The 13,124-nt window shown below is 36.3% G+C and overlaps 1 protein-coding gene across 1 annotated transcript in view; it reads right to left on the bottom strand.

The window, feature by feature from the left end:
• LOC148951531 (metalloprotease TIKI1-like) overlaps positions 1-13,124 on the bottom strand; it is a 52,007-nt gene that overhangs the window by 22,089 nt on the left and 16,794 nt on the right. The window contains exons 2-4 of the mRNA XM_089090922.1: positions 7,787-7,855; positions 3,928-4,212; positions 567-851 (exon numbers count right to left, since the gene is read on the bottom strand). Coding sequence (XP_088947048.1) covers positions 567-851; positions 3,928-4,212; positions 7,787-7,855 — 639 coding nt within the window. The remainder of the gene's footprint in view (positions 1-566; positions 852-3,927; positions 4,213-7,786; positions 7,856-13,124) is intronic.

Consider the following 13,124-nt stretch of genomic DNA (forward strand, 5'->3'; position numbering starts at 1 on the left):
AGAAGATTGCTAAAAAAAAAACTTTAAAAAACTTAAATATTTCACCTAATTTTTAATGTATTTACCAGAGTAACTTTAAACATTTGCTTTTTTTTACAATTCCAATTGGCACAAAATGCAAGAAAACATATCAATCAGCGTTGGCTGGTATGGCTGATATCGATCAACTGATATGGAATATATATCTATCAGCCTTGGCTGATATCAGACAAAGTCTATTATTTTAGGGATTTTTTCTTAAGTTTATTAGCACCAACATTTCACGGCTACTCTCTTTTTTATTCCTTTCTCTCGTGCAAAATATTGGAAAAAAAAACAGCCGTAATTTAAAGCCCACTTGCTTTCACAAAACAATCATTTTAGTCTGTAAATAAAAATCTGTAAAAGGTCTGTAAATGTAACAAAATAAATCTGATCAAAGAAAATCTAGACTAAATTTTCTAGATAGTTTCTTTTTCGTTCTATGTAATAAACATTTTAATGATTCCAACTTTCTCCTAGGTAATTTAACATCAAACAACAAATTTAAAAATAAATCATTTGCTTTCAGTACCCAACAAACTTACCTGGTTCAAATTGAGCCTATTTAGCGGTGCACATTGTTCGTTCACGCTTTCCACAGCTCCTGTATACTTGTTCTTTCTTTCTGCTTCTTGGGCCAAATATAGGTCCAGAACAGGAATTCCTCTTGTTTTAACATCACTCTCAGTGAGGGAGTTCAACATTAGTAGAACCCAAACAGGTCGTTTGCGTTCCCAGTCAAGTGTTATTTGGCGGAAGAGAAGGTCAGCCTGCTCAGCTCGACTTTCAGCTGCCCGTGGCGTATCTGACAACCAGTGGGACATAACTGTCTTGAAAAGAGAGACAATTGCATGCTTACTCTAAATAAAATATTAATAGGTGCTATTATTATTGCTCTGTACTTCTTACAGGGCTAAGCTACTTGTGGGCAGTGCACTAGTGAAAACCCCTTTTCCATCCCAATCTGTTGGAAACGTCTACTGTTCCAAACTCCCAAGAAAGCATAAGAATATTGTCTTTTCTTCGTCTAATCCACCTTATCCTAGGAAACTGTACCTTTATCTTACCTTGTAAGGCCTATATAGGAAAATTATTCATGAGGTGGGCTCCTTATACATCCTTAGCATATGAGCAAGCCACCAAAGTTTTGTTGCAACCTACAGTATATTTGCTCTATTTTGAGTAGATTTAGTTCAGACTAGTGACATGCCAGTTCATCCAAAATAGTAGTACATTTACGGTAGTTTTTACCACAGATAGTATAATTTATATAGTGGTACCTCTTTATAAGAACATTAAGTTAAAACTTTCAGGGCAAGTTGTTGCAACCTACTTCAAGGTACATAACCAATTTTGATGTGCAGAATTACCAAAGCACGAGTATTCTAGCTTAAAATGACAAAGGCGCGATTTGAAGGTGTGACAAAGTTACGAAACTTCTATTAGCTCTTCTATATGACTATTGGTTCTTGAAGCATAGGTGGGAAAAAGTGAAACTTTAGGGTAAACATAGAAGATAGTGACGGTTGACAGCCCTCCTCATTTATAGAATGATTTATGTTAATTTTTGAATTTTTAAGTCACTCGTTACTTTCATGGGAGAAAAAAACATTTAAATTCTGTTCATTCTTAAGTCATATTGTGGGTCTTCCAGGAGATTTGCCTCTAGATACATAATTTTATAAGCTTCATTCTTTCTCATTGAAATAACTATTTTAACTTGCAACCGCAGATCATATTTTGCGATGACGGGTTATGGAGTGAAAAAAGGCACGGAAGGGGCCTTGTTACCCCACAATAATTTCTTACTCATATAAAGAGCGCTTGAACTCAGAATTTCCATCTTCAAATTTCCAGCTACTGTCGGCTCGATCCAGATATAGAGAAATCGAGGGCATAGAGTATGTCAATCATGAAGGACTACATCTACTCTCAATGCTTAATTTACCATTTTACAATATGCTCACGTGTCTTCTGAAATTTATCAATTAAACTAGAATCCTAAAATTCCTTGGATAAAATTACTGTCCAGTTCAAATTCAGCAGATACAACCTTCAAACAATCTCAGCTTTATCCCGAGTTAAACACTGTATAAAAAATTATACCTTTCTTGAAATATTTGTTAATTAGCACTTATCTATAAAATGAACAGCTTGTCACAACGTTTGCCCCTTACACTAGGCAAGGACACATGAATAGTGCTACCTTCTCACATAGGTCTTTTTTCATACTTCGTCCTTATAACTAAAATAACAACGTGAAATTTCAACGTGAAACCAACGTGAAAAGACGTAAAATAACAACGTGAAACCAACGTGAAATTTTAACATGAAACATTTTTGGTCGTAAAGGGCTTGGTTGGGCGAAGGAATTCGTCTAGCAGCCCTTGGATCACTTTCAGTTCTTAGACAGGGCACTAGAACACGCAATTTTCAAAATTTTATTTGCTAAGTGATTAAGTTACGTAAAGCAGTAACTTTCACACTTAAACAAGTGTTTTCACACTGGGCTAACATAAAACTTCATCACAATCATCATCTAGAATCATCAAAATAGTAAACCACTCAGAAATTACAATAAGGAATGGAGATGGAGAATCAAGCTCTGATCAAGCATGAAGGGCTTTCTAAGAAAGTGTATTAATTTGTTTCCAAAATCAATAAACTGTTCATCTAGAAATTCATAGTGCCATTCTTTATTTTTTGCTATTATACTCATATTTCCATAACATAATATAAACTTACATAAAACTCAAGCTTACTTGGAACTGCCTAAATTATAGACGAAACGTAACGTAACGGATGCTCTGTAACGCAAAGTAACATAAAACCTTAAACTATTCTAGTGTTAAAGGTTCTACGACGTAGTGTGAAAGCACCATTATTTTTAAATTATACGAATTTACTTACAGTAGCAACGTTTAATAGTGTTGACATAGCAAAAACTGAACTTTTAAAGAGATCTAAAAACTTGACAAAAATTTGGGTGGGAAAAGCACAATAATCTAGTATTACCAGCAGATTACATACGAATAGGACAAAAATTATGGAATTTGGTAAAGTCATTACTCAACATGTGAAGTAGCAACAGAACACTTGAGCTATAGAAATATTTAAAATCTAGCATATTACAAATTAAACCTGAAAAAGGAATGTCAGTTACCTATTCATGGTGAAGGCCAAAAGTTTACCCCTTCTAGGATTAAAAAAAAAAATCGTAAAAAAAAACACTAAACCGCAAAACTTGAGTCAAATTTCAAATATAGTGCAAATTCAATCATTTTGTTACTTTCTCTTCTTCCCAGTGTTTTCCAATTTTCATCATTTGCAAACAGGCCGATTATTGGCATAGGCCGATTAGGACAAAGGAAAAATGGTTAATTTTCAAATAAATTACTTTTTCAGCTTCACTTTCCAAGGGTATCTGTGACTGGCACTTTTTAGTCAATAAGACACCTTGCCACAAATAACCCGCTTTATTTGTGTTCACAGCATGTACAAGTTTTGTATATATCTACAAGGGATTTGGACAGGGAAGTTAATTGGAGGGGGTGCGCTAGTGCGATTTTTGTATTTTCACTGAAAATACTTTTTTTTGGTAATTTACCTGCGACAATAGAAATAAATTGCCAACAAAAGAACAACAACAGTATAAATTAATTATTTTCATGTTTTTATCAATGATTTCTTAATGGCAAATTTGATACTGAAATTAAAAACAGTTTTTTTAAAAACTCTCTATTACAGGTTTTTCTTACCTTTATTTTCAATAGATGTCGCTCATAGATCCGTTCTGGTAAAATATCACTAAGCGTTTTCCCTTTGGGTAGCAGCTGACACTTCGTCAACGCTGCAACAGTGTAAGGGTCAGTCAAATCAACTCTCTATATTACAGGTTTTTCTTACCTTTATTTTCAATAGATGCCTCTTAAGTCGTTCATAGATCCGTTCTGGTAAAACATCACTAAGCGTTTTCCCTTTGGGTAGCAGCTGACACTTCGTCAACGCTGCAACAGTGTAAGGGTCAGTCAAATCAAGTTCAAAATAGACAGCATCTGACAGATGAAATGCTTCCTTTGCAGCTTCTGGTATGAAGTCCCAAACCCTTGAATAAGGCACATGAATGGTACCAAAAAAGTATGACGGAGGTTGTGTTCTTGTCTTCCATAAAAAGGATGAAGTAGAACCAGCCTTGTGAAAAAACAAGATTAGAAGTTGCTGGGGACCATACCGAGGAGAACGGTATATTCTTTTCTAAAAATTCTTGTTCCAAAATGTTTATATTTTCAACCCAATTTTTTTGTTCTTCCATTATCATTAGACACACTAGGAAGAATAAGATATGGAGATTTTTACCTATTATATTTCTTATTAAACCCTAGCAAAAGAACTGGCTTTGGCAGCATCAAGTCCAACCTGCCTTCTTATGTGCCTTGCTTTCTTATGTCCCTTGCTTGTATAGCTCTTCTTTTGATCTAGCAAATGTGCCCTTGCTTTGCTCAGGTAGGAACTTGGCTCTTTGGTCCCCTCAAATAGGTCCCTGGCTTTGCTTATAAAGTTATCACTTTCCAGATATTTAGACTACATAGTTATCCAAAATCAACTCGAACCACGTCAAACTGATCCCAAAGTAGTAAGAGGGCTAGAATCACGATGTTATCCTAAAAGGACTTTCTGGTTGTTTTTTTATTGTTATTACGAATAACAATTCTATTGATTTTGTCACTCAGTACATTTTCCACGGAAGTAATTTTGTTCTAATGGTAATTTCTTCTAATGGCTTTGGAGAAACGTTCCGAAAAGCAAAAACAAGGAAAGCTTGTGAAAACTGAAGTGAATAACAGAATAATAGTGAAGTCATTTTCTGATGGTACTACTACTACTACTAACAAGTCACCGCCGCACCAACCCACCTGATCCCAACACACCTACGCACACTCCTCCTCCGTCGCGATCTATTCAAAGCCTCCCTCTTTACACCCTCCCAGGAAGTTCGTATTTCCTTTAAATCTTTCTTTATGACATCCTCCCACCCCAGACGAGAAGGACCTGCTTTCCGTTTAGCCCTAGACGGTTCGCCGAAAAGTATAATCTTCAGCAATTTGTCATCCTTCATGAATAAAAGTTCAAATAGGGATAAAATCATTTTAAAAGACAGTGATAGAAATTCACAAAAATACAAGATATTTCGGTCACATATGCAGTGATCGTCATCAGTAGTAAAACTGACGATGATAGTTTTACTCAGTAGTGTTACTACTGATGACGGTCACTGCATATGTGACCGAAATATCTAGTATTTTTGTGAATTTCTATCACTGTTATCATCATCACTGTCTATTAAAAGAATTTTATCCCTATTTGAACTTTTATTTATCGTCATGGAATGACAGTGTGGTCTCCGAAATTATCTACGTCATCCTTCATCCGCAGAACGGGCCCTAGCCATCTCAACCTTTCTCTCATTATAGCCCTAGAAAGCGGGATTGAACTGCACTTTTGTGCAGCCTCCTGTTTGAAATACGGTCAGTTAGCCGGGTACCCAGAACAATCCGAAGGCAATTCCTCTGGAAAACATCTAGCAAATCTTCATCCGCTTTTCGGAGCGCACATGCTTCAAAGCCATACTCGACCACTGTCATCACTACAGCTTCCAATAAAAAATGAGCTACAGAGAGTGTAGCTCATCGGTGTCCTTGTGCGATGCAAATAATAAATAAATGAAAGTTGACATGTCTAAGTATGTATATAGGAGTTGATTTTAGGAGACTGTGGCCAGAAAACGCACACAAATAGGATGATTTTATGGGAGTTTTAGTATTAAAGGATGAATTGTAATGATCCCGTCATTTTACAATTTTAGTCAAGCATATATGCCTGGATCAAAGAGCTAGAAATGACACGACAAATCAATTGGAATCATGGACTCAAATTAAAAGAGCACAAACCATGCTTAATGAGGACTAGTCTTAACATCTAAGATACAAAATTCTGATTTTCGCTATTTCTCCATTTGAATAGGAACAAATGTTATTTATCTCTAACTTTTTACCTAGCTGTAATTTCAGGGTATAATTTTAATCTGCGCATTAGTCGCACAAAAAAAGGTTTTTTTTTTAGTTTGTATACATTTTTTGTAAAAAGGAGTATTTGAATGTTGATATGGAAAAGAGAGAAAAAAACTATTATATTACTGAAGCAAATAAAGTTGTGTCATCGAGAATCAGAGGTGCTCCTAAACCATCAGCATCCCCATGTCTTTTTTAGGTGATGCAGGGAGGGGTGATGGACCAAATATCTTGCATAAAAGAGCAATATGTTGTTCAAAAATAAATTCAGGGGAGTTGAATTCACGAAACTATGAAGAATACGGATTTTAAACAAGAATTGCATAAGATTATAGAAAAAGCAATGAGAATTTTATAGTAGGGTGTCCCCCCTGCTTTACTTTTTTGTAGGTCTTTTTTAAACAGCCCTTTTGCAACTGCTTCAAATGTTAGAAGGACAGGCAGACAAAGGAAATAAGTATTACATTGTCTCAGCATTATGAGCATAGATTAAGCAAACAGAATGATATTTTTATATATAAAGTGTGAATAATAGGCTAACCAATATTGCATTCTACTAGAACTCAAATTGAACAAAAGTTGAAAGAAACTGAAAATTAGCAGCAATCAACACAATTTATAAATCTAAAGCCAATGTAGGAGACATCAATTACCTAATTTAGGGTACAGGAAATGGGCAAGTTACCTGCTTTCAAATCATAGAAAAGATATTAGTTGGGTACTACTTATGTGAAGCAGACACGCACACAGTCAGGCCATTATACTTCTCCCCAGAAATATCAAGGTTTTATGATGTCCCCAAAAATATGTGCCTACTCACTGTTCACTCTAAAATGAGACCACTAAGGTAGAACTTTAGATTTTGTAAATTTTTGTTGTTTCTTCCACATTGGACAAAAAACCAGTCCACTTTCCAGCTCTTAACGTTACAGTAAAACTGGAAGTACGGCACAGAAAGCTCTCAAACACAGTAGGTGTCTACATTTCTCTGTATCACCACCTTATCAGCCAGCGTCGACCCAGCTCTAAATAGGTGAAGGAGAAATCTGGGGAAGGTAAACAGGAAGTGTTCAAAAGCACAGAATGGCTGGACCCCAACCCCCCATTGCACTTCCTGGATGAAGGGCCATGAAACAGATATCAGCACCATGGGTAGGGACTGCAAAGTCTAATGTCATATTATTTCTTTTTTCCTTTTACCACCTTATCAGGGTTTTGAGTTGTGGTTTGTTTTCACTTTTTTGTTTGTTTTGTTTTCACTGTTTTTTTTTTTTTAATCCACGTATTATACTGTTGCATAGCATGGTGAAAAATAAATAATAATAATAATAATAATAATAATAATAATAATAATAATAACAATAATAATAACGCCTCTACATCACTAACGAAAAATTGAATTACGAAAAAAATGGAGAAAACAAAGACAAAACAAAACAAGGATAATTTTAAGTCAATGAATAAATGAAAAACAAAGCAGATATGTCGGCAAAAACCACCGCTAATCCGTCCTCAATGCTAAAAAGTAAAATGCATAAATATATATTATAAAAGAAAAACCAACTTTCAGCAGTGACCTTAACAGAAGCTAAAAAGTGACTGAATTTTACCGCAATGTATTCTTTAGCACCGACAATGAATCAATTTTTTTGTTTTGTTTTTTTTGTCTTTTAAAACTGATATATTAGAGAACTTACCTTTTGTCTCTGACACTGTATTCCGTTCAGCTTTCTCTTAGCTTCCAAATTGGTCGAATGACAGACAATCTGAAACGAAACCGAATTATATATAATTTATGATAGCAACATTGTAATAGAAAGCAATAGGTAAATACCAAATCATTTATTATGTTTACACTAATTGTAAGGACCTATACAATTTTTGTTAATGCAAATAAGAAAATATGTGCAAACAAGCTTCTGCTGTGAATAGGGGGGGTTAAAAAAAAGGAGATGCTGCATTTTTGTGGTGATTCTTTTCAATTTTACTAGTAGGGAGGAGCGGATCTTTTGGATCAATCTTAGGGTATCAACCCTAGATCTCCCCATGCAGGCCTAAATATCCAAAGACAAAATTTTCCAATTGAAGTTGAATGAAGAAGGTATTTAAACATTTAGCCTCAGGCAATGGACTATTTTGCATGCAATTGAATTTAGGTCTTAAACTTTCTAAAAAGGATATTCACCATAAAAAGCTTTTGATGCAAAAACAGGTTTAGATAGAAAAGGTAGTATCCATACCTAGGCACATAGGGAAAATAGAGTGTTTTTCTAAAAATTAGCCAAAAGGCTCCCCCTCCTCTATTAACAAAGAATGCGGCCTATAATTGTAGAAGGTTTGTGTTTACAACTCTGGTGGAGAATATCCTCATCCTTCCACTCTCCTAACTCTGTAAAAAGTGCAGTCGCTCTCCTTAACATTTAGGTCTTAGATGTCACAGAAGTTGATATTCAGTGATAGATAGGGCCATTATAAAAAAGTTCAGTTCGACTGAAAGCTTCTTTCTTCTTCTTCTATTTCACAGCTGGCGGGCTTTTCAGTATTTACTATTTAGCCCTTTTCCTTTTGCTTCACTCTGTGGGCTACAGAGCTACTGGCTTGATTGCCTCTTATTTATTAGATATTCTCATATATCTTTCAGTAGATCTTTTGACTCAAGGAGTTCAAATATAAGGTGATAGATGTCAATTTCTATGCTCTGTGTGCAGGTATAGTTGGCTAGGCTCTTGGCCGATAGTGAGATTTTGTGGTGTTTGAAGCATTTTAACAGTTTACAAAGCAAGGTATGTTGTGCAGACGTCAGCATATTACATTCAAATAGGCAGTGGTCAATTGTTTCATTATTTATATTACAATACCTGCAAAGAGGGGACAGGGGAACCGAACCACTTGAATTAGGAAACTGGTACGAGAATACAAGAAAGTTTAGTCCATTTGCTCCAGAATGAATTCTATGATAAATTTTAGAAAAATACTTACTGGGAAAGGGGGAAAGGATAGGATTAATCTTATTAAACATAATATTTGATAGTCTCCATCGGTAAATATCTCTAATGGGGATTGGTCTCCCACTTGGCTGGTCAATATTTATAGAATTTTTTGCTATTTCATCAACCTGTTGATTACCACGTATACCAGAGTGGCTAGGAATATACTGAAGATAAGATCTTATGCCACTTGAAGCAAGATTATCTATAATGTTAAGACAATGATAAGTGTCAATGTCTAACTTATACTGAGGAGCTGAGGCCAGCAACTCAAGGCTTGATAAAGAGTTGGAATAAACTATAATATTATTTGAATTAGCAATCAAATGTTGGTTTTCCGTAAGGTGTTCTAATGCCATGATTATAGCATTTAACTCACCAGACATTATAGATACATTATTATACAATCTCTCACCCATTGCAATTTTCAGGTGAGGAAGGAAATCACCACTTGCCACCTTCTCATTCATTTTTGACCCATCAACAAAGATTTGGAAGCTGTAAGGAAATGTACTCCAAATTCCTCTGGAGAAACAAGGCTGAGGAGAAACACGTATCAGTTGCCAAACAATATAAAAGACCAACCCTACCACGCGTTGTTTTGGACCTCATTAAGAAAAAGCAAGCCTGTTGGAAAAATTATGTAGCTGACAAGTCGAGCCCTCTCAAAGCAAGAGCCTACCGAAGGCTACGAAATGAAGTAGGCGACAAACCAGGCAATCAGCTAGCATGCGAGAACAAAACCTTACAGTATCTATCAAGACAAACCCCAGAATGTTTTGGAAACACATACATACTAAACACATTGCAAAGCTAGACATTTCAGTCTTAAAAAAACCTATGAGTGGACTACTGATTGAAAAATCTGAAGAAAAAGAACATAAACTAAACACGTATTTCACTACCGTTTTCTCCCAGGAGCTTATTTAGTTATCACTACCAACCCTGAAAACCACAGTCTTTGACAAAACACCCAGGGTCGAGATAGACCCAAAGGCGGTCCTGAAGAAACTCAAAGAACTATGGATAAGGAAATCACCAGGTCCGGAGGGACTTCATCCCGGAGTGTTAAATAGAACCGCATATCTAGTTGCAGAGCCCCTATCGATGACTTTTCAAAAATCCTTACAGTCAAATGAACTCCCTAGTATCTGAAAAAAGGCAACGGTGATACCATTGCACATAAAGAGAAACCGCCAAGATCCTCTAAATTACCGCTCGATCAGTCTAACCTGCATAACCTGCAAAATACTGGAATCTATCATATCTGACCACATCCTTGAGCACATGAGCAAAAGAAAGATAATCACTAGCAAGCAATTTGGGTTCTTGAAGAGAAGGTCTGCAGAGTCACAGCTTCCTCTGGCAGTGGAAAACTGGAAAATGCACGCAGATAAGAGTGATCAAGTCAATGTCATTTACATAGACCTTAAAAAGGCCTTTGACAAAGTACCTCATCGTCGCCTCTTATACAAACCTTGGTCTGGGAGCCACAGTTGATTGGATCGAACAGTTTCTTATTGGAAGGTCTCAAACAATATCAGTAGACAGAGTTTCGAGTACACTTGAAGTAGAGGTAATCAGCAGTGTTCCCCAGGGCTCGGTCCTTGGCCCTCTCCTATTTAATCTGTATCTCAATGATCTAGTAGAAGGCATCAACTCAGAGATTCTACTGTACGCAGACGACACAAAGCTGTATAAAGTAATCAAAACAGCTGCCAATGCACAATCTCTGCAAGAGGACCTTGACAAGCTCAATAGTTGGATGTCCAACTGGCTGATGGAAATCGATATCGACAAAAGCCACAAGCTGACGATAGGGATACCTACTATCCACTATGAATATAGACTAGGAGACTTACGGATCACATCATGCCAGGAGCGCGACTTGGGAGTTGTCATTGACAGCAATCTCGACTTCCAGGCCCACTACAACAGCATTATTGGGAAAGCAAATCGTGTTGCAGGAGTTTTAAGGCACGACTTCACTTTTGGAAATGATAAGACCCTTTTACCTTCTCTACAAAGCTTTAGTACGGCCAATCCTTGAATATGGTCATTGCACTACACGTCCCTTTTACAACAAAGACATCGAAGCTCTCGAAAAAGTTCAAAGACGAATAACAAAGTTCTGTCCGACTCTGAGAAACTTACCTTATTGCTACGACGCCTACGAAAGCATTCAGGCTACCGATGTTCTCAGCTTCAGCCACACAAACCTTCGTGGTCACAACCTCAAGCATCAAGAGGAAAGGTTCCAAAAGGACATTGGCCGTTGGGCATTCAAGACCTAAGTAACAGAATACTAGAACAACCTCCACTTTGAAGTCATCAATTCCAACTCATTAAACTCCTTCAAGCACGAACTGGACAAATACTATAGTGAAATTGCTTACAATTTTTTTTCAGTTTAAAAGATTTTTGTAGAGGCCCTGTGGCCTATTTGTTTTGCATTATATTATTATTATTATTAGGGCAATTGTACATATCAAATTCATTGCATAATTTCCATCAAGAATGCACTTTTTATAGAGAGTTGACATTTAGGTTGGAGCTTATACCACAGGCATAGGGAAGGAGCTAAGACCATTGGTTCTTCGATGTATTTTTTTTTATTTTGGATTTACTATTTCCTGTACTCAGGCAATTACAAGGTATTATAGCAGCTCTCACGATACTACCCTTTCACTGACAGTCCGGCACTCTTATTGATGTATAAAAGAGGACCAAGGTCCATGTGGTGAAGAGAAAGACCATTTTTAATCTCTTTCACAAAACAACTTTAACTTCATTTTATCTGATTTAGAAGGTAAAACCATTAGAGTATTGGATGTCTGGGTATTAGTGATGTTATTCAAATGAATTTTTTTTTCAAAATTAGTTAAGGCCCTAAACAAATTTTTCCGAAGTCATGACCTATCTACATCATTCTTTCACAATGGAAAACAAGCAAATAACAATCACAGAGCCAAGCTCAGTCCCCTGGTATACCTCAGTCCAGGGTAAAATTTGTTATTGTTAATTTTTCAGCTGCAATGCATAGCAAGTAATGCAAAGCAATTAAGAATCCATAGTCACTACACAGCTATTGAAATATATCTGTACTGATAATAAACATATAGGATCCAGGATAGCATCTTGTGGAATGCTGGTTTTCACTAATGAGAATCTTGATTAGATAGGCTACCTTTGTGCCAGTAGGCATGTGAATTTATTCTTTCATGTTACAAAGCAAAACATTTTGTGCAACAAGAAGGGTGCTCAGCCTTCCCAGCATGAACATAACAGATTTAGTTCCTCCCAGAACTTCTCCCAGGAATCAAGAGGGATCATAGATTAATTTATAATCCCTATCTCCCAAACCTTGTTTTATATTTCTCTGAAGGCTTACAGAGTTATGAAATTTGGGCATAAAACTATACTTTTTGATGCTTGAATCTCACTCCCCCTACCTATACAAACTTCCATCAGTTCTGCTTCATAATGGGTTATTACCTTAATTGATTATCTTATTTTGCACTTTGGAGCCAATTAAGATCCATCTTGGTCTGTTAATTGCTCCATACTTGATGATGTGAATGATTAAACATCAAATGCATTCCACTGGTGCTTCCAGGGAACACCATTCCATTCAACATACAATGACTTCTTGAAATCTTCATTATTGGGTGCTGAGACTGTTTTATTTGAGAGACTATTCCAGCGGTTTACTACATGGCAGGAGTCATGCAGTAAACCACAAACTGTTGTTGGTGATCCTCCTTTATTAGTAAAAAGCCTCAGTCTCTGTGTTCTATCTGTAAGAAAAGCTGAGATCCAGCCCACCAGGTCTGCAAATACTTTCTAAGACCACACTGGCTATACATGATGTATGAAGCTAAGAGAGGAAAAGAAATAATAAATGATAAATAAAACCAAAAAAGGGTGAGAAAACGAGGATTTTGTCAGCCAGTGGTAAAATATGAAGACAAAAAACCAGCACATATTTCGACTAGGCCTCCGCCAAGTCATCCCCACTGCAAAAAAAAAAAGAAAAAAAAAAAAAAGA

This window comes from Artemia sp. Qi Xiang Cuo, chromosome 6 (assembly GCF_049724085.1).
Source record: "Artemia sp. Qi Xiang Cuo chromosome 6, ASM4972408v1, whole genome shotgun sequence".
Lineage (NCBI taxonomy): Eukaryota > Metazoa > Arthropoda > Branchiopoda > Anostraca > Artemiidae > Artemia > Artemia sp. Qi Xiang Cuo.